This window comes from Enhydra lutris, unplaced genomic scaffold (assembly GCF_002288905.1).
Source record: "Enhydra lutris kenyoni isolate GAN:26980312 unplaced genomic scaffold, ASM228890v2 scaffoldscaffold72, whole genome shotgun sequence".
Lineage (NCBI taxonomy): Eukaryota > Metazoa > Chordata > Mammalia > Carnivora > Mustelidae > Enhydra > Enhydra lutris.
Window position 1 is genome coordinate 5,085,399 of NW_019154156.1, and position 22,329 is coordinate 5,107,727.

The following is a 22,329-nucleotide window of genomic DNA, read 5'->3' on the forward strand; positions in this document are numbered from 1 at the left end:
TTTCTTTTTCTTTTGACCTTAACAACTAAATATAGTAAAATTGTGGTTCGTTTATGTACTTGACAAACATTCATAGAGTGTCTAACATGGTGCAGGTACTTTGTGCTATAAAAAGGAATGCTGGTGGTTTTCTCCTGAAACTCAGGCTTCAAGGAATATTTGAGGTTGCCTAGCAACTGGGAACTAAGGAAGAAAGAGAAGAAGGGAGTGCTGGGGTGGAGGGGTGGAGAAGAAAGGAGGAGGAAGGAAAGAAGGATAACTAGAAGGAAGTTAGTTAAATCTATTGGTCCTTAACACATTTTCTTGTTTTTATTTTTTTATTTTTAAATATTAAAGATTTTATTTATTCATTTGAGAGAGAAGGGGGGGGAAAAAGAGAGCACAAGCAGGGGAGCAGCAGACAGAGGGATGGGGAGAAGCAGACTCCCTGCTGAGCCCCAGGGAGGAATCAATCCCAGGACTCAGGGATCATGACCTGAGCCCAAGGCAAGTGCTTAACTGACTGAGCCATGCAGACATCCCACATTTTTTTGTTTTTGATTACACGTGTTACCTTGTTAGATGCTCTTCGTTGCTTATAGAATAATTTATCATCTGTCAGCTTTTTTTTTTTCCTGGTATGCTCTAATTTGAAATTAGTTTTAATTTTTTTTTATAGTTGTTTCTTTCCAGTATAAAAGAATTTTATGGACCGGTTGGCCAATAAGTACATGGGAGGTTTGAAGAGCTGAAGGAAAAAAATCCATCTTAGACTCGCTTTTTAAAATGTGAGTAAACTCTCTACTCTCCGTGGTTTATTTCTGACATCTTTAAAGCCTGAATATAGAAAGGTAATTTCTGTATGTTCAGTGTGTAAATATTTCCCCAGTAGTAAAGTTACTTGACTATGTTGGTTGACTCATTAAGTCTATGAGAACTGATGACCCATCCCCCTCTTGAAAAGTTTTTTAATTCTTGAAGTGCTGTGACTAACATGGATGATTGTAGAATTTTGATGTGGTGTGGCAGTCTGTGAGCAAATCTGTTTGGCACCAAGAATGGAAATACAGACCAGGTAGCCCAAGAACAGTACCACCCTCTTCTCAAATCCTTTGTTGCCTTTTGTCCCGCAGACCATTTCAGTGCCACATCGAAGCTAGTGAGAATTGGGTCAACCCATTAATGACCCTATAGGCTTAGAAAAATGAGATGTTTTCACATAAGCTTATTTACTCCCTTCCTCCCTGGTATTCTTGTTCAGTAATAATAGTAACACCTAACTATTTCTTGAGCATCTGCTAAGTGACAAGTACTTGACTCATTCAAGTCAATCAGTATTCAACACATACTTTTTCTGCTTGCGATGTGCCAGGCCCTACTCTGACACCTTGTGTTATTGTCATGGCAACCTTGCAAGGGACAAGTTAATATTTTCAGGAATATACATGAGGATATTGAAGTTCAGAGAAAAGTAGGGAGAATGCTAATGGTCACACAACTGGTAAGTGGCAAAACCTAGAGTGTGAACAAGGCGCTGACTTTTTCTGACTGGCCATATCTTAAGTGGTGTTTAAAATGCTCTTCCTGGCCCTGCTTTGGTAGGAGCCTAGAGCCTTCTGGGTTTTATTCTTAATAGAAATATGATCCTAATTCTTCTAAACCTTGGCCATAGTCACAACAAGGAAGGAAATTGGAGAAACATCCTCCCACATTTGAGAGAGAGCTTTGGTGCTTGGATGGGGAATTAAAAGATGCAATGTCCAGTCCCAGCCCTTCCATGGATTTCCTGTGTGTCCTTGTGATAATTTAACACACACGGGAAACAATTACTTTTATTTATGCCAACTGAGGAGAGCAGACCAGATATTCTCTGAGGTCTCTTTCAGTCAGCTTTTTATGGAAATATGGAGGAAAGCACACAAATCATAAGTGGATAGCTTGATGGAATAATTGTCACAAAGTGAGTACACCTTTGTAACAGCATGCAGATGAATGGAAAGTTGCCAGCACCCCCAATGCCCTTGGAAATAACTGATTAATTCATTTTGCCTGTTTAAAAAGTTCATGTGACTAGAATCATGTCCTATATATTCTTTTGTGCCTGGTGAATTTTTCTTATTATATTTGTGAAATTTATCTCCAATATTTATAGTTTTTCTGCCATTCTCCTCGCTTTCACGATATTCAGTTATATATCTGTTTTATAGTTGCTGGACATTTTGGTGGTTATCCAGTTTGGATGAATAACAGATAATGCTTCAGTGAATATTTTCGTGCCTGTCTTCTGGTGATGACTGTATTTTGTTTGTTCGGGGACTACTCAGTAATTTAGACTCTGCCGATCTGGGGAAGGATATTGGACTAAATGAATATCTTTGAAAGCAGACACGCTGATTTTAGGTGATTTGTCTGCCTCAGCCTGACCATCTGAGTGTGCTAGTCAGGAGCAGATGAAGATGTTTTGGCAGATTGCTCTTGAGGGTGTGGCCAGGTGGGACCTTGCCTGCTCTGTATGTGGTGTGGGAAGGCTTGTGGTGTGGGAAGGCTTGCTCCCTGACAGCGAGAGTTCTGCTTGGATTCAGGAAGGGGTTACAGAGAGGAAGAGAAACTAAATCCAGAAGTGATAGACATCTGGGCTACCCTAGAAATCCTTAGGATATCTTGTCAGCCAGATCAAGAGCTTGGAAAGCTGACAACGCAGGGGAACGATCTCTGCTGTGAGACCTAAAGAGTCTGAAGAGATGAATAAAGAAATAAATACTGATCCAGGCGGGGAGGCTGAATCTCAGAAGGAGTTCTCAAAGCATTTTCTGAACAAATTTATTCTGATTTTGTCAAATTTCTTTTTAAGTCTAATTTTCTTTTAAGGAAGCTTGGAAAAACCAGTCCCTAACGTATGAATCTTGAGCTAAGATGGACTTAATCGGTAGAATTACCAAACTGGGGGAGAAAAAAGTATTTTCAAACAGATATGAGGAGTGGGCCTGGGGGCCTTGCTGTGTGACCATTTTTTTGTGGAAGTCACAGCTCCCTCACCTTCTTTTCCCACGATCTCTCTGGATTAGCTACTCATCTCTAAAGAAGGGATATTAACATGCTGATCTGATAGGTTTGCTGGGACAGTTTGCTGCAGAGTATCAGCCGTGTGCTTTTGGGTGTGTTGCATGGGCGCTAAAATAATAGTCCTTATTCTTACTGTTTTTCCAAATCTTATTATGGATGTTGCTGGTTTGACTCTGCATCTGATTCTTTATAGGACTTTTCAGGTAATTCTTTTTAAAATATTAGACTAGTTTCTTTTTTAAGTATGGTGAAAACTAATAAATATTTTCCTACTTGCCTCGCCTTTAACTGAAATCTGAGGGAAGATGAAAGGAAGCATTTGTCCATGTGTTCTTGGCAGGTCCCTCCCCAGGGTGAGTCAGTGAAGACACTTTGGTTGTTGAAACTGCTTTACATGGTTAGTTCAAGAAGAGGCCAGTGGAGCTGAAAGTCAGGGGGAAGTCGGGTCATTTTGCACAAAGGAAAAATCATAATTTTGTTTGGGAAGAATTGACTCTCAATTCTTGCCAGATATTTTGCAAACAAGTGTCTTTATTTACTAGAGGGCTTTGGTGGGAGGCTCTGTGGGTGATTTACTTCTTTTTTTAAAGATTTTATTTATTTTATTTGAGAGAGAGAGAGAGAGATTGAGAGAACGAGTGGGAGGAGGGGCAGAGGGAGAAACCCTCTGCTCTGATGCCTCAATGTGGGGCTCAATCCCAGGACCCCGGGATCATGACGTGAGCCTAAGACAGATGCTTAACTGACTGGCCAGTCAGAAGACCTCTGTGGGTGATTTACCACACACCACCACACCCAGGCTAGGGGACACATCCTGACTGGTTGGGGTTGGCAAATCTTTTCACCTGTTAGTGATTCTGAACTAGCAATTGGGACATATGATCTAGATTAAGCTCAATGTTGCCCTTGGTGAGATTTTGATCAAACAAGTCAGTAATCTAGTGTTTTGAAAAGAAAACTTTTAGAGTGACTTGAGCAAAGAGAACATTTTACCAAAGACTCTGAAATTCTAGTTCCGACTTTTCTACTAACTAGCTATTGCCTTTCCTCTGTATCGTTTACCCTGGGCCTCAGTTCCTTTGTCTGTCAAATCGGGAAGCTGATTTAGATTGGCATTTTGAGGCAGAGCGGGGTTCTGTGAATTCTCTAAACATAATACTTACTTTTGAGTGTGTTTGTGTTTTTCTAAATGCTAGATTCTTTCACCGATTCATCCCAAGACAGAAGTTCCTTTGACTGCAGATTTTGGTACTTAGGAATGTGGGCAAAGGAGTGTTTTCAAAATATGACCTAGGTTCACAAAGTAGTTAATGTCCAGAGCAGATAAAAAATTAAATGACTGGAGTCTTGTGACTGATATAAGGCTTATATATATTGAGTGTATCTAGATTTATTTTCACACCAACATTTGCTTTAATGGTCTTTAATACACATGCTCTGTTCATTAAAGGGTGTGTATATTTATATATAAGCTACATAAATAAATGTAGTTAAATAATTGGCCTAGCTGGATTACAAAAGCTGTACTTGGCCTTCTCTTCTATCTCTGTTTAAATTCTCAGTTCCCACATGACAGAGTTGGGAGTGTCCCACCCCCCAAAACTGGATTTGTTTTGTTGTTCCAGACATTTACTAATTGTCATAGAAATGACATTGGATTAATAAAATGAGAATAAATACCAAGTCGTGTTATTAATTATTACTTTTAAGTTCTGACCTTTGTCCTCTTATACCCAAGTATAAGAGGATGCAGGAGGACATATAGGGAAAACTTCCACTAAAAACTTAAGTACTTCCAGTCATTTAGATGTTCTGATAACTGGCGAACAGAAGAAATATCATTTGCCTCAGAGCAGAGGCAACCCCCTGGTCTCTCCATTGTTTTCATGGTTCTTGAGATCACAGGTGACAATGGCGAAAGCTGTCTGGTTCTACCCCTTTGGAGGCTGAGTGGCCCCAGACACGAGAATGAGGTGGGGCCTCTGCTCTGGTTTTGGTGGGGTCTTCTCTTCTTCAGGGTAAGGAAGGCCGTGGGACTCTCCGTGTCATCAAGCAGGCATGCTTATGTAATCTTTCCACCTTGTCATAGAGTGGGATTTTTTGGAGTTTGTTTGTTTGTTTTAGATTTTATTTACTTATTTGAGAGAGGGAGAGCACAAGCAGGGGGAGGGATAGAGGCAGAGGGAGAAGTGGACTCCCCACTGAGCAGGGAGCTGCTGTGGGACTCGATCCCAGGATCCTGGGATCATGACCTGAGCTGAAGGCAGACACTTAACTGACTGAGCCACTTGGGTACCCTCATGTAGTGGTTTTTGAGCAGGCCGCTGAGATAATGGTGTCCCAAAGAAAAGCAACCCCCATAGCTCTGTTCCTTTGGGCCCTCTTTGTCCATACCCTGGTAGTATTTTTCACTTTAATTATCATAGGGCAGTTGAAGTTTTCTATGTTCTCACGGCCTTTTGTGGACCAAACATTCGCTATTCTAGGTAAATTCCTACTATGGATTCTCAAGGTGCTGCTGGGGGTTGGTGATCTAACTGGAATCGTGTCACATATGTGTTATGTCTTGAACTTTATTGGTTCATTATAACTTGAGGCAATATGTAAATGAATTTCTTTCCATTATGAAAGTCACAAAAGATTTTTATTTCCATTTGTCCCCCTCTAGTCCTCTCTCCCTCTTTTACCGAGTATCTAGGATCTCCTTTACAATCAAAGGGAGGTGTGGTTGGGCTTTTAGAACTCTGCCTTTAAGCAGCTGCTTCCTTTGTGTGTGAGGGTGTGGATGGAGTTTGAGGGCTGCTTGAGCTCTTCGGGACAAAGCACAGCCGTCTTTTTATTCTCAGTTGCTTTGTTTTCTCCCCACCCCTTAGGAAATTGGCAGTCAGTGACTTTGATTTTTTTTTCTCTTTGATACAGATATGCAAGGCTGCAACTGTAGACAGAAAGGAAATGTTTACACATTTAGCAAATAAATAATCAAAATATGTGGAGGGTGTGTGCGCACACAGGCCTTGGCTCTATAACGGGACAGGTGATGTGTTTTTCTTTCAAGTGCTCTGCATTTATGTATTTAATTAGAAGCACTTAGCACTTCTGATGATACTGACGCATATAGTCTCAGCAGTTGTTTTTTTTTTTTTTTAAAGATTTTATTTATTTATTTGACAGAGAGAGATCACAAGTAGGCAGGCAGAGAGAGAGGGAGAAGCAGACTCCCCGCCAAGCAGGGAGCCCGACGCAGGGCTCGATCCCAGGACCCTGAGATCATGACCTGAGCTGAAGGCAGAGGCTCAACCCACTGAGCCACCCAGGCGCCCCAAGTCTCAGCAGTTTTTTAAGAAGGAGGAGGGTCCAAGGGAACTTTGGCTCTCATGTAGTGGATCTGTGGCTTAATATGACATTTTTTGAAAAGCATGGTTCTGGCCCCAGAATTTCAATCAGCCAAGGCTCTCTATGGCTTAGGGAGCAAGGATGTGGGAGAAGGGATTTCAGTAATTCTTAAATCTATTATTTAGCAGTAGCTCAAGGCTTTGTGCATCATAATCAAAGAAATGAGGTTGTGTCCCCAGGTGTGTTTTGTGTTCCTTGAATACCAAGATGCTTCCCTCTGCTTGAGAAGGCACAGCCCAGAGCTTGTTCAATTAAGAGGAGACTTAAATTAGGAGTGCGTTCATTTACAGCCATTGTAGCAGGAACCATTAGTCTTTAGGCAAAAAGAAAAAATGCTATCTCTTGAGAAATGATGGTAGCTTTCAGAGCTCGAAATAGCCTCAACAGCTTCCTGTGACCATTGCCTTGAACTGAGGTCAATCCCTCGCCAGTGAGGGACTCGTCAGTACCGTGCATTAATTGTATTTGTCTTCTGTGTTTTAGTTGTATTTTAAAGCGCAAATTGTCACTGTACCACCAGCTTTTCCTGTTTTTCTGTTTTTTTTACTTTGTTCCTTACCTTTGTGATAGTAGTTCTGTGCTTGATTTTAGATACATAGGCTATTTGATACTGTGATATTAAGAGATTTTAGAAGAAAAGGTCATCAGCTGTCTTCCTGGGCTATTCTGGGCATTTTGTACTATATTTATTTTGGGTCCAGCTTTTCCTGCCCTTGATTTCTGATTAGCTGTTCCTCCCCCTTGCCTTGGCCTCTCATCTTGCTTGGAAGCTTTTCAATAGGTCTGAACTTGGATGACTGTTTTGTTTGACAAATAAACACGATGTCAACCTTGGGAGGGAGGGAGACCCAGGATGGAACTCTTCGTGAATGCTTCTGGTTCTAATGCATGGGATTTCTGGAGCCAGGACACCAGCTTCCAATATATCAGTGTCCAGAAGTTGTTTCCTGCTTGAGGGGGTTAGCTTTTACAGAGGGAAACATGAATCCTGGGGCATTTGCACAAGTTTTGGATGATGTATGGGATTTATATTGTCTTGCAGTTTATAAACTTTTAGAAATTAAAGAATGGATTATTTGGTTCTTCATAGTCGAAATGGGTCCTGAGTGAGGTCTGGCACATAACAGCCCTTTCTGAAGCCTCGTATCCCAGAGGGAATCTCCTGTGTTGTTGGGATAGTGAGAAACACAAGCATCAAGCGGGAAGCAAATGGCCTTCAAGGAGTATCAGACCTTCCAACTAAGACTAGTTGCAGCAGAAAACAGTGACACCCAAAACATCTGTTTATGTTGACCCACAGCACCTCCTGGCCTGTTGGCCCACAGCACCCCGTGGCCTGTTGGCACTTTCTCTGGCCTCCCCTTTTTAGCCAGACAATACAGCAGCAAGCACTTCCCTGGGAGTCTGAGTGACTCTGGAGGGGCAGAAAAATGCTCACTCATTCTACTGGAGGGTTGTAGGATTCAGAAAGTGTTTTCTGGTTCTTCCCTTTGTGGCCCTCCGGAATCCTCAGAAGGGGGAGCTGAGGAAAATCACGTGCTACAGATGGTTGGTTGTACTCTTTAACTGATAGATACAGTCAGTTCTCATTTGTAGCAGTCACCACAGGTGCTGAATTAGTGAATGCTGAGCCATTGGCCCCAGGGCATGTGTAAGTTTTAGGTTCCTGTCAGTCTCTGTCACAACATTTTCTCGGTTGATGAGTACATAACTTTGTTTCTTTTTTGCTGTTGTTTTAAAGATTTTATTAATTTGAGAGAGAGTCAGATCATGAACAGGGAGTTGGAGTAGAGGGAGAAGCAGACTCGCCTCTGAGCAGGGAGCCCAATACGGGACTCAGTCCCAGGACCCTAGGATCATGACTAGAGCTGAAGGCAGACCCTTAACCGACTGATTCACCCTGGTGCCCTGCATGGCCTTGTTTCTGTTTTCTGTTTTAAGGCACCTTATTTAATATTGTTGATTTATTAGCATTGAACTCACAATCAATTGCACTCTAACCCATCCCTGAACAGAGCTTTTTTTAAAAATAAAAATATTTTATTTATTTACATATTTGACACAGAGAGAGAGAGAGAGAGAGAGATAACAAGTAGGCAGAGACACAAGCAGAGAGGTGGGGGGGAAGCAGGCTCCCCGCGGAGCAGAGAGCCAGATGCAGGGCTCGATCCCAGGACTCTGAGATCATGACCTGAGATGAAGGCAGAGGCTTTAACTCACTGAGCCACCCAGGTGCCCCCCATCCCTGAACAGAGCTTATCTAACATACCCGTTTTTCTCTGCAAGGCATGTCACAGCCCTCTTGCGCTTAGCCCTGTGCCCTAGAAACACGTGTTTATAGTACAAGTGCTGATCTGAAACTAGAAGGCAGAGCATTGCCTTGTTCCCCCTCAGCTAGGACCATGCTCAGAGGTAACTCACATTTTTTGCTGTGCTGTGCATGCCTATGAGTGTCCATGAGAACACTGCTTGTATTGATTTTGGGGTTACAAATGAATTTTAGAGAGGGGGCACATCCACAGGTACCTGTTGTGTAAGATAAGCAAAGTAATCCCAATTATTGTGGCAGCAACCCTTTTCAGTTCAGTGCTGTAGTTCACGTACCAAACCAGTCATTTAAGGTAAAAATGAATTCTGAGTTTGTATTGTGACCATTATCCAGAACACGTCTTTAAACAGCCTTGTGTAAGATGAAGACCATTACAGACAGCTTGCCCTGTTAGTCACTCCTGTTGTTGAATGGATGACAACGCTTCTGCCAGGCTTTGAACACCTGAAGGAAAGGAGCAAGGTCTTGTGTATCCCCATGTCCTTGACATGAAATGATAACAGCCAGACATAGTGGAATGGCGACTAGAGGGAGCAGCGACTAGAATGAATGAATGAACGAATGGAAGAGCAAGAAGAAGTTACCTTGGTAATGCATGGAACCTACTTCAGGTCACCTGAGGAGTCTGATGCATCTTTTCAGCTTAGATGATTGCCTGTCTCCTACATTTATTAAATTAACTCATGTATATATTTACTAATTGTCAGAGAAAGTAGTGTAGCATGGAGGGTGTTGCAGCTGGCCTGTGAGAGGAACAGCAGGACCACCAACCATACTGAGAAAACTACATAAGGGCTAAAACTGCATTTTAGTCCTTCTCCATCTCACCACATAGCCTGGCTAGCTGTTTCTTTTTTTTTTTTTCCTCTTATTCCTGCTGCCAGCTTCCCTCTTCGGTCCCACTGCTGTGCTGCTGTGATCAGAAACCTTTCTGGATTTAATCATCCCAATAGCTTGCTTCAAAATTCCATTCTCCCTGGAAGATACAGTTCAAAACTCCTTCGTGATCTGGCTTCCATCCCGGCACTTCAGACTTCTCTGTCTCTTACCTCCCTGTGCTCAAGCAAAACTACACTTTACACTGTTTGCTGTGTTTAGGACTTCTGGCTTTTGCTTAGGCTCTTCCCTTTGCCAGTGTTGTCTGTTTCTTCTCCCAGATTGTCCCCTGTGCTGTGTCTGGCAAGATGTCCGTCCCCCCCCCCAACAATTATGAGCCCTTCAAGGGAAGTGTCTTTCTAACTATCTTGGTGCACAGCCTCTAGGATGTTATGTTCAGTTAATGTATTTGAATGGGTGAAGGAATCTGAACATTATCTGGAGGATTTGGAAATAGGAAGACTTTAGAAAAGATATTTTCAAGTTAAAAAAAAAAAGAGGGTAGAATATCAATTTCTACTCAAATAGAAAAATGTGACTGTTCTTTTGTTGACTAGCTTTGTCTGTTGTACAAAACTGAGCTTTTCCACTCAGGAAACATCTACACTACGCCACGCTCGGTGGCCCCCAATATAAATATCCAGGGACTAGACTTAATTAAAGTAGAAGCTAGTTAAATTTTATATGAGAGGAAATGACATTCAATTTCAGATATTATCTGTTTCAATTCTTTCCTGTAGATTAACCATTCATTTCACCAAATATTTATCATGGAGCTACCATGTCCAAGAAACTGGGCCAGGGACTTTGGAGCATGAAAAGAAAAGATAAGCAGAACACAGGGACTTTTGTCTAGCGGGAGACATGGCAGCACATTTCTGTAAAACATGATAAAACGTGCACTTATTACAGGGAGTGCTATGGTAGCACAAAGGAAGGTGAGATTATTTCTAGTCTGCTCGCTCCTGCAGAAGAGCTCGAGTTCAACATGAACCTTGAAAGGGTGGATTTAGGAGTATAGGTAGCAGGGTAGACTAACATGGTTGGGGCAGTTGCGAAGAGAGGGGACAGTATAAGGAAAGGTACGGAGGCAGAAAAGTACAGGGGAATAAGTACCTCAAGGAATATGAGGGGCGAGTGCAGAGCATTATAAAATAAGACTGGAAAAGTACATTGGGATCTGAATTTAGAGCGATTTAATGACAGTTTGCTTGGACATAATTCTATAGGCATAAGGAGCTGTGGCAGATTTTTAACAGGAAGATTTTAAAAAGGAAATATGTGACAGCAACTAGCAGCAGCTAAAATTTGTAAGCACATATTGTGTGCCAGGCACTCTTTCTAAATCCTTACCACAACACTGTGAGGTTAGTACTACTAGGATCATATTTTGTAGATAAAATGGAAGGCCCAGAGAGGTTAAGTAACTTCCCTGCATCCACAGCAAATAAGAGGTAGGCCTGGGACTTGAAGCCAGAAAGTTTTGTTGAGAACTTTGGGTTTTGAACCTGGGTTTGAACAGTAGTCTTCAAGGAGTCTCTGAACTTTCTGAATTATTTGCAAAGTGTTAATATAAGTGAATGTGTAAATTTGTTTAAGAAAAAAAATGTATATCTTTAATCCTGTAAGAGGAATTTACCAAAAACAATTAGTAAGGACTCTAGAAGCACTGTTTTGCTCTCACAAGTTCCCCAGTATATCTAGCGCCTTATAGGTGACCGTATGCATATGCTGCTTCTTAGGGTTAAAAAGCAAAACACTCTTGCACTGCTGGAAATAAAAGGAAATGTTGAAAACAGTCTGCAAGAATTAGTACTATAAAGTGGCAGGTTGTTCCTTGATTTGGGAAAAACAGAAAATGTCCAAGAAGGTCTTTTTTGAAGGTAAACTTGAGGTCTCCAGGCTACTTGGAACTTGTGATAACTCAAATGAGAAAAGAGCCTAGCTCACCATTTGGCAAAAATTAGTCTTTTAAATTTCAACAAAAGCTCCTAATAAATAAATAAACTCCTAAAATCTGAAAGTTTCTAAAAAATTCCTGTATGCTGGTCTGCTTTCAACTGGATCAACTTTTTACAGTTAGAGGGACTTGTGGGATGGATGTTTATTAACCCAGGAGACTGAAAATTCCTTGCAGCCTGTGGTGAATCCAAAGGCAGGTGCTAATATGAATGATTGAATCCAGATTAGAGAATTGCCTGGCCTATATAATTTGAGAAATCAATGCCTAAGTTCTGTTTAAAGATTGTAATGCTTTAAATATGTACATCTTTAACATACTATTTTCACACAAGTATAGCAAATGTAATGTTTTATTTTCATAATAGATTCCTATCTATTGAGGTTTTTCTTAACATTTTTCCCATCTTTGTTGCTCATTTTCTATTTTATATATTTTTTCTGGTCCGTTTGAAAGTAAGTTACCAATATCGTGATGCTTCACTCTTAATTTCCTAAGAACAAAGGACATTCTTTTACATAGCCATAATATTCTTATTATAATAACATGATTTAAGATAATAGTAATATTATTATAATAACCTAAGATACAGATATAAGATATAGATATAATGACCTAAGATACAGTCCATATTCATATTTGTCTATCTATTAAGAAATTTTTTTTATCATCGTTTTGAGAATTTGGTGAATGACTCAGTGAAGGATTATGAATAGCAATTGGTCATCATGTCTCTTTGGTCTCCTTTGTGAATTGTCTGTTCTCCCTGACTTTTTTGTTCTCTTCTATTTGGTATTTCATGGTGTTAAATTTTGAAAAGTCTAAGGTGGTTGTCTAGAATTGTCTAGAAGAATTTCTTATATTCTGGATTCATTTGACTGTTGGATTCCTCATGATCCAATTCAGGGTAAACACAACAGTGGTAGCAACAGAAGATACGTAATGTTGGTTAGGCTGAATCAAATCGTTTGGTTAAGCTGGCGTTCACCAGTTCTCTCCATTGTGAAGGTACCTAATCCCCCTGATAACTAATGAGTAGTCTGCTGGGTAGTTCCCCGAGACCATGTGCATGTCTTGTTCCCTAACAGCCATTCACCCAATGGTTTTGGCATTCAATTTTTTTAAGTTGTTATTTAGATTCTAGTTAACATACAGTGGAATATGAGTTTCAGGTGTACAGTGTAGTGATTTAGCGCTTCCGTATAACCCTTGAGCTCTTCACAGCAAGTGGGTTAGCATTCTTTTTGGATTCTTATGTGCGTCTGTGGTTATGGTGGTGGTTGTGATAGGGTGCTAACTGAATTTGTGGTCACTTTACTGGCGAAGAATTCTCCTTTTCATCGTCATGCCTGTTTGGGGAGAAATCTAGGCCCCAAAGACAGAGGGCTGTTGAGGTGATGAAAGGGAAACATGGAAACAACTCTCCAAGCCTGTATTGACAATGAACTTGTCTGGTGTTTACCTTTGTGAGTGGGTGCATGGGGAAGTTCTATGAGGAGAGGGAGATTTGCACTTAAAATAATAAATCTTCATCGACACAGATGAGGACAAATGAAGTTAAATCACCATTCTGATTTTCTTCTAGACCAAGAGAATTCAGTAATAATGAGAGGAATTTTCATTAAACAGCCACAGTCTGAATGTGTGCCCTCCCATTTGAAAAGGCCTCAGAAATATTTCTTTGGGAAGCATATTCTACTGAAATCCAAAGGGCATCAAGACTGTGGAATTCCTTTGAACGGTGGAATAGTAAACAAATTGTTTGGTAGGGGGATTTCTTGGTCTAGGTTTATAATCCTTTTGGGAATTTATCTTAAGGCTTTTGTACCCACCCGACCCATGACTGGCTCACTCAGTGATTCCGTGTTATCTGATGAGGATCTCATTTCACTTTTGAAAGCAGGGTGTTGTTCTCTTTGTTGGGGGATGAGGGGGTGAGGGGGTCGGGGGGAAAAGCTTGACTCCTGGCGATGCAGTATAAAGCCTACTCATGCATCTTGCAATTAGAGAGTACATTGCTTGCCGTAGACCTTCTTCCACTTGCAACTCATGATGCAAAGACTTATTTTTGAGGCACTTCGCTATCCTTCCTGCCAAAACAAAACCATTCTTAACTCTTGGGGTAAAAACCCTACCAGGCGTTCTTAGGAATTCATTTATAATTTGTTTCATTTTTCCTTTCGTTGTTTGATAAGAGGATTTCGGAGGCTGTTTTTGTAACTAGGTAGACCTAGACCTGTGTATCCTCTGGAGCTATGAAATTTCAACATTATGTTAAGTCTGAAGAAAATGATTTTGTTTTGCTGGTACGGCGCACATACTTTTTTCTCTCATTGGGATCCTACTGAGTAAGAAATTGACATGGGGTGGGCAATAAAATTTGCGTTAGTCTCTCCTGTGTGTGGAGAAAGCGGAATGCTCTCTATGTATGCTTGGTAAGTTTTCACCGCATTCTGGCTCATTATGACATTATTGATTCTAGAATATGAGTATCTAAGGTAACACTTGTCTAGTGCAACTAGCTGAGCTTTGTGGGTTTCAAGGTTGAGCAGTTCACTTGAAGGAGTTGTTTTAGTTTTGGATATTAAGATAATGGGAATCCCAAAATGTTTTGGTTAAATCGGCAAGTCTTAGTTCTGGCAAGTGCAGTCATTCGAAGCTTAAGGTCACAGCAAAGGTAGGACCTTCCAGGGACCACTTCCATTTTGCTCTCAGTCCTTTTGATGTATAATGGGCCTCCTCTAACCGCAGCCCCATGTGTGAGACAAAAAGTGGAGAACCTGGTTGTAGTTTAGCATGTGGCTAATAGCCTCATAGCATATTTGACACCATAATGAATGAGGAGATATTGAAAAATTTCCTGTTCTTAAGCACTTTGACTTGCTTTCTGAGATGTAGCATGATAACCCCAATGAATATTTCAAATTCTAATTCTTACAAAGAACATTTGTTGTATAGGCTTGTAAAATACATTGTTTGAATTTTAGAGATAAACCTCATACCTGTCAAGCAGGTTTATATAACACTGAAAAGTGAGCACAAATATGTAAGCGATCTTGCTAATGAACAGGGCGTCTAATTAACCGGGGGCAGTCTTTCCAAATAGCTCATTTCAGTTGAGTTTTTCTTAGAGCTTGACTTAATTACTAGAGAAAGAGTTAAAATAACAGAGTTCTGGTTACTAATGCCGTGAAAGTAGGAGATGTCATCTTTTAGACAGATCATCCTTTTAGCCTAAAGCAACACTAAGGCTCCTTGTATATTTGTTGAATGGACATTCCAGATTAGTCCCTAACCTCCCCTGGTGTTAGGTTTCTCATTCTGTGGGTCACCACCTCTCTTGACCTTCCATGGATTTCTGTTCACTTCCTGTCTATGCCCTTTCCATCCCCGTACCTGCTCTTAACTCTGTTCGCCCTAACTTTTAACTTAAAGAATAGCAACTCTAAGCTGTTGTATTTCACTTAAAAAAAAACAAAAACAAAAACACTATATAGGAAAATGTTGAAAGAAATAAGATATATTCAAATCATTTTAAAAGTTTTATAGAGACAGACTGCTCTGTACCAGACACTGCGTTAGGATCCTCTGATAAAAAGGAACTAAAAGTTAGTCCGTAGGTAAAGTAGTTATGTAAAGAGAGCTGAAAAGTACAAGTCACAGGGGAGGTGGGGGGTGGCAGGATGGGGGCCTGGGGGACGGCTTGGAAGGATGTGGTCAAATTAAGCCAGAAGGATCATTCTTGGCCTCATAGTAACTCGAGAGTTTGGAGTCTTTAAGGACGAATTCCCCAGGCAGTGGGAGGACTTGAAAAGGCAGTGGGGGGAATTCTTCAGGAATGGAGAAAGTAATTCCTGTGTTTTGTGTGTTGGCCCTTAGGAAAAACACAAGTCTCCTTTGCAGAATGTGGTGAGTATGGATTGAAAGAAGCTCTGGAAAGGGCAAGGCTTTGTGATTGCTACTAGATGTGGTGGCTACGGTGCAGTTGGGGAAGGAGGGGCCTGGGCTGGATCTGGAAAGAAGGGACCAAAACTCCTGAACAGGTGTGGTAATGGGACTCAAAGTACGTGCGAAGTCAAAGAGAAGTGAAGGTGGGGGAGGGCGTTGGAGGGAGCCAGTCAAAGGGAAATGCTCTCAGAGAGTTGGATAAAGTGAGGAGTCTGCCTTTGAAGAAGCTCAGGACGTGACCATGAGTGTATTGCTAAGAAAGCCCTGTTGTTTGATGTCTTCCATCCCATCGTACTGTCTGTCATTCTTCGGGCAATATCGTCCCCACTGTCTCTCACATGTAACCAGTCAGGACTGCACACTTAACGCCACACCAGTTTATCCAGCAGCTTCAAGTCCTCCACCTTAATCTAACTCAAGCAACCTCAGACATGAAACTTTTAACAATTCACCTCCTCATGTTGAATTATTTTTTAGTAATCAGTGTGTACCTCATACAAACTGTTATCACCTGTAAGCTGTTCTGGTCGTTATGTTTACATGGCTTTCTCTCTTGATCAATGAGCCACCTGAGCCCCAAGGATTGAGTGTCTGTTTTTGTCATTTAGAAGAGTATCTGGAACTTCTTTGTGCTAAATATTTGTGGAAGGAAGGAAGAAAGAGAAGAAGAAAGGAGAAAAGGGAATTAAAGTTGAGGAAAGAGAGGAATTTGAGACCAAAGACTCCGATGCTTTAGGCACCTGAACTCTGCAGGTCAAAAGCTGAAGGAAGGCTCTTGGGTAAGCCTGTGGGTGGTTAAGGAGGATGGTAGTGGTCGTGGGGAGGGGAGTTGATATCAGTAAGAGGGAGAGGTCAGGGCAAAAGGGTGAGAGGTGAGTACAGTCTTCCTTAAAGAAGCTGAAATTTAGAGGGAAGTTTGCCATTTGTAAAGGAATTTCAGAAGACACAGTGGGGAACGGACTGGGAGAGGACTTGCTTGAGTCAAGATCTGCAGAAACCTGTAACTTTGGGTAAATATTGCTTCTGTGTGGGAAATACTTTAATGTGAATTACTCTTAAACTCTCCCTTTGGGATGTCCCTTGGATCTGGTTTTCTGGGGAGATCCTCTGGAGAAGCCATAGCAGCAGCAACAATGAAATTATCATTATCTCATTCGTTCTCCAGCAATCCTGTGAGGTTCATATTATTATCTTCCCCGTCTTCTGAATGAGGAGGGTTAAACTTGGAGTGGTTAAGTAGCATTCCCAGTCCTCACATTCCTCCGGAGTGAGCCACTCATTCTAGCCAATGCAGCACACACTAGAACCAGTCAAGTCTCCTGGGAACATCGGATCTACCGTCTGAACTCCTGAAACACTGCCAACTGAAATCTGCTTCCTGAGTGACTCAGTATCTCAGCCACTTGTTCGAGCCATAGAAGTTCAACCAAAACCACACTACCATCTTGGGAATCTGTTGGGTTATACTACTGCCTTCTGAAAATGGGCATTTGGGTTAATATTAAGATAAAAATGTATAAAAATAGAGTAAAATACAGTAAGAAGGGAGGAGGAGGAGAGCAAGAATGCTTTTAAATTAGGAAGGCTAATACTACTTAAAATTCGCAGAGAATGTATTTCAGACTTCCAGACAACATACAGACTTTCAGCCCGAGTCAAGATGGTGGGCTGGAAGAGGAAGACATGACTAGATAAGAGTGTTATATTTATTAGAAAACAATTAACTCATGGGGATTGTAGAATGGGGGCTATCAAAAGGTTAAAAAATCTGGCGATAGAGGGTGTTCTAATTCGAGGGAATCTTGAGGTTGGATTCTCTTGCTTCTGTGAGAGAGTCTTTTTTTTCGTGCCAACTTATGAGGGCTCTCAGTGGCCTCCTTGCGGTGTGGTCTCCTGAGAAGTGAGGAGAGGACTTGCTGCCTTAGCCAGCCGAAGACCCACCTGAAGTTCACACAGGAGAGGGCCCGTGTCCTGGAATGAGTGTCCTCCTTCTCCGGCTGACCTGATGAGACTGAGGAGGTCTCTATAGTGCTTGTCATTTGGCTGGCAGTTGTCTGGCTTATCATCTGCCAAGAAAATGAAGGAGTTAAATATGCAAATCCTGGATAACAATCTGGCTAATATTTACCACTTATAGAATTCAAATCATTCTATCAAAAATAATCCACCTGTAGGGGTGCCTGGGTGGCTCAGTGGGTTAAAGCCTCTGCCTTCTGCTTAGGTCATGATCCCAGGGTCCTGGGATCAAGCCCTGCATCGGGCTCTCTGCTCAGCAGAGAGCTCTCTCAGCTCTCTCTCTCTCTGCCTCCTCTCTGCCTACTTGTGATCTCTGTCTGTCAAATAAATTAAAAATCTTAAAAAAAAAATTCCAACTGTAAATGCAAAATTTTAATACTTCAACACACATGGGGCGGGTGCAGTATCATAACTTTTCTTAACTTCCCTATCCTCTCTTCTCCTTCAGTGCTCCTCAGTATTTTCCCTTCAGCTCCACCCTGACCCCTTTCCTTGCTTTCTCCCTCACTCTCCTGCCACGTCAGACACTGAGGGAGGCTGACCTTGGTTTAGAGCAGGGAATAATGCTCCATGCATCATTTCAAACTGCCCCCCACCACCAACCAGGTCCATCTCCTTTTTGCCTGTGAGACATCTCTCTGCTCACCTCAGCAAGTTCATGTTCCCGAAGTCTTGGTGGAATCTGTGGAAACTGGATGATGCCTTCATGCTGGCAGGCATGGGACACGTGCTGACAAGTATCATGTTCTTGATGACTGACCTGAGCTATATCTAGAGGGGGGCTGCCAAACAACTGGGAATCTTCCTCCTGGGCAGATCCAGGGAATGCAGAGTCATCATCTTCATCATCTTTCTGATTTTCTAGAAATGTCTCAAGCTTTTGTACAAGACTGTCCAGTTTACTGAGAGTCAGTTGTCTGTTCTCTTCAGGATACTTGTTGATCCACTGATTGCTTCCAGTTAGGTCCCAACTAGCTACGGAGCCTGAATTGTTAGAGCCCACATCAACATCCCAGGCCAGGGTGATGCTGAGTTTGCAGAACTGCTTTGGGTTGTCCCGAATCTGGTCTTGTCTTCTCAGGAGTCTGCCTGTACTCTCTGTCCTCCATGTCCCTTGGATCGGAGGGACAAGGATTGGAAGACCCTTGGGAGACTTGTCTTCCCAGGAGATGGTGTTTTCGTGGGAGAAGGTGTCCTCCGAGGGGAAATAACCCACAGAGAGGCTCAGGTTTGATTGTGAGCTGCAGTCTGTGCTGTCCGATTGGTCGCTGCTGCAGGTTGAGTGTGCCATGGAGTTCAGGGACTCATTCTCAGGTTTCCCTCAACTCAGGAATCTTCAAAAGAAAGAAAAAACTTGGTGGGATTGCGGAGAAGAGGGAAGTCACAGTATTTAAGCAGTAATGTTATTCATTCCTTTTTCTGCTTGTTACTATGCCATTCTGGTAGAAGTTCATCCAATTTTTGTATTCTTTGAGGAAGGACAAAAAAAGCCACCCTCCTCCCTTGAAAAAATGCCTTTCTTTGTGTGACAAGCCTCTCAGCTAATCCTCTCCACCTGCTACTGCTTGTCATCTGTCTTGCTGCAGTTGAAACAACTTGCGTTGCAAAAGGAAAAAATGATCATCGCTCAGAATTTGAAAAATACAGAAAAGTATGAAGATGAAATTAAATACGCTTATGATCCTACTGTCCAGAGATATGGATAACCATCCCTGGAAAGATTTTGGTGGATTTCCTTTTCTTTTTCTTTATATGTACATATGTGTGTACCCGTGTATTTGTACATATACATACACATACCTGCATATGTGTGGGTGTCACATCAGCTGTTGGAGATCACTCTCTTTTATGGCATACTCTGCAGTAAACCTGTATATGGCTATTTTGTCATTTTTAATGACTTTCTGATTGATGACCATTAAGTGGTTGTTACTCTTTTAATAAGTCTTGAGTAAACCCCCTTATCAATAAATCCTTGTGTCTCCCTCTCTCTCTATATATATCTGTGGCTTTGATGGATCAAAGATCACAGATAAATTGGAGTTGGTATCAAATTACTTTCCAGAAAGGTTATAGCCATTTAGATGCCCATCCTCCCACCATCTGTTGGCATTTTTTAGTGTAGCTTTTTCTGTGATGCTCCAGTAGGTGTGTGTGGGTGGAAGAAATACACACACACACACACACACACACACACACACACACACACAAACACAGTCACGTCCTGCTCTGGTGGCTGCCCACATGAAAAAGGCACTGCCAGCTCCTGGGCCATAAACTGGGGATGTTAGAAATCCTTCAGATCCTGACTTGCAGTGACTAGAAGTCCAACTGCCAGAGGTCTGTGTTCTGGGACTGTTGGTTACTATGGCAACACAAGGACCCAAGTTGGAGTCAGAAATATGGGAAGAGAAAAAAAGGGATAGAAAGCCACAAGAGCTATCCCCTTGCTCCCCCCTATTCTGTGCTCATCCTGTCTGGGTCTGAAGAGGATCCCTCTTGAGGGCAGAAGAGCAAATGCGATGGCGGTTCCTTCCCTCCTGTCACGTGGGTGTGGAAGATGGCTCCTGCCTTAAGGGAGTGTAGAGCCTATTTGGTGAGACAGACATAAACAGCCTGTTACAGGACAGAACGGTAAGTGCAACAACAGGACTTAAAAAATAATGTGGGAGAACGAAAGGAGGTTCCTCAGGCAGCCAGGGTGAGATTGGGGTGGGGATATCAGGAAAGGCCTCCTGGAGGAGATTACGTCTGATCTGAGTATTTATGAGGAAGTAGAAGTTTGTGAAGTAAAAAGGCTCAGGAGGAAGCATCTGGGTGGTTCATTTGGTTAAGCATCTGACTGTCTTGATTTTTGGCTCAGGTTGTGAGATCAAGCCCTGTGTAGGGCTCTGCGCTGAGTGTGGAGCCTGTTTAAGATTCTCTCTCTCCCACTCCCCTCTCCCCCTGCTTGTGCTCTTTCTCTCTCTCTCTTAAAAAGGTGATAGAAGGGTTGGGGGAGAGGGCCTTTCCAACAGAGGGGACAGCTTGATCAAGGACACCCAGGTGAAAAATAGCTGATTGTGTGGGGAGATCAAGCTTGATGAGGTAAACTGAGATCAGGGAGATCATGAAAGGGTTTCCACTCCTGTTAGGGAGCTTGGACTTTTATCTTGTAAGACGGTACTCAGGATAGTGGTATTCATTTATAAGGCAGTCTTCCAGGCAATTCAAAATATATTTAAATACTTGGCACGATTAAAACAAAACTTACAATGGACTTGGCAGCATGGATGTTATTGGTGGACATCTATGAGAATGGAATCGGTAGGTTTGCGTGGGGTTAAGAAATGAATGAGAGGAAAGGAAGTGAGAACAATGAATACAGACTATACTTTAGAAATATCTGAATAAGAAAGTAAGAGGAGGAAGCTGAGTCAAGGTTAGTTTCTGTACCCAATCCCCAAATAAAAAAGGGGCAAGGAATCAGTATGGAGGGAGAGTTTCAAAATATAAGAGATTGGCTGCTGCTTTTGAAGAGTGTAAGGGTGGGACTCATGGCATGGTTAGAGGGACAGGCTTGTTATACCCTGATACTGGAAGGAAGAAAGTGAAGATGGATATAGAGAAATTTGTAAGAATGCAGTGCTGAGGACCTCCCTTTTCTTCTTCGAGTTTCCCAGCTAGGCTTTTGTCTTATTGCAAGGTTAAGCTTGCATTTTACACCAATTCTGTTAACTGAATCTTTGTCCAGTTCTGTTGAATGGCTCCAGTAACATAAGGTGTCTTGGTTCTTCTAGAACCAAGCCCTCCCACTTCCCAGACTGCTCTTCCCTTAACCACTGTTGTGAACCCTTCCCTTTCTAATGGCATCATGAAATTATTTGGGAACTGGTCAGATCATAGCCCCACAGTGATCCAATCTGGTCACTCTGCCTTCAGTGCTGTACTGTTCTCAGTGGGTAAACCATAGGTGGAGGTAGTAAATCTTTCATTGTTTCAAAATTCTTGTTTCCAAATGTGCAATTCTGAGGATAAATGTGGGTCATGTAGGATCAAGGGCTCTCAGCTGCATAGACTAAACCAAAAAAACTTTTCTATAACAAAATTATCCTGACAAACTAGCAACCTCCAGTGAGGCTGTACAATTCTGCTTTTTGGTCAGTTCAGTGATTTCCAGGAAGGGACTAGGGCACCTACTCAGTTTCTTAGAGATAAAGCCCATGTGTAGTTTGAACAAGTATATTCTTAAAATAACATTGTTTAGATTTGCTTTTGGTCCATTTTGTGAAAATGTCAAGTTTTAAATAGCATTAAGAGAAACCATAAAGTTTTTATATTTATCAAAAAAGAGGCATGAATTTAAACACACACACTAGAAAAAAGTCAAAAAATACAAGTCTGACTTAAAAGAACCTCAACTCATTGGAATCTATCAATTACTTAAGATCCTTTCTAAATATTTTTCTTCTTTATTTCCATTTAACAAAATTACATTTTTTAAAAAATTTTTATTTATTTATTAGAGAGTGAGAGAGAGCTTGTGTGCACGCTTATGAGCAGGGGAAGGGTCAGAGGGAGAAGCAGACTCCCCGCAGAACAGGGAACCTGACACAGGGGCTCTGGGGGCTCAATACCAGGACCCCAAGATCACCATCTGGGTCTAAGGCAGTCGCTCAACCCACTGAGCCACCCAAGTGCCCCTAATGAGATTACATTTAAAGCCTGCTGTGCTTCAGGTTTTTGACTATGGCGCAGGTTTAAATTTTAGGTTCTGCTAAATAAG

General features: G+C 41.8%; 2 protein-coding genes across 6 annotated transcripts in view; one reads left to right on the forward strand and one right to left on the reverse strand.

Moving 5' to 3' along the window:
* Positions 1 to 22,329, forward strand: part of LOC111159943 (PPFIA binding protein 1) — a 174,542-nt gene that overhangs the window by 61,452 nt on the left and 90,761 nt on the right. The window lies entirely within an intron of this gene.
* Positions 17,153 to 18,855, reverse strand: LOC111159944 (chromosome unknown C12orf71 homolog). The gene is made up of 2 exons (XM_022522642.1): positions 18,211 to 18,855; positions 17,153 to 17,614 (listed from the first exon to the last, which is right to left on the reverse strand). Exons 1-2 carry the CDS (start codon positions 18,853 to 18,855, stop codon positions 17,300 to 17,302), a joined length of 960 nt encoding a protein of 319 aa, XP_022378350.1. The 3' UTR covers positions 17,153 to 17,299.

Bases quoted from the DNA above. Each gene is read 5' to 3' on its own strand.
- LOC111159944 (XM_022522642.1), bottom strand. From the start codon at position 18,855: ATGGCACACTCAACCTGCAGCAGCGACCAATCGGACAGCACAGACTGC. The intron at 17,615-18,210 runs GTGAGCAGAGAG...TTTTCTTGGCAG, and splicing joins GGGAACATGAACTTGCTGAG to ATGATAAGCCAGACAACTGC.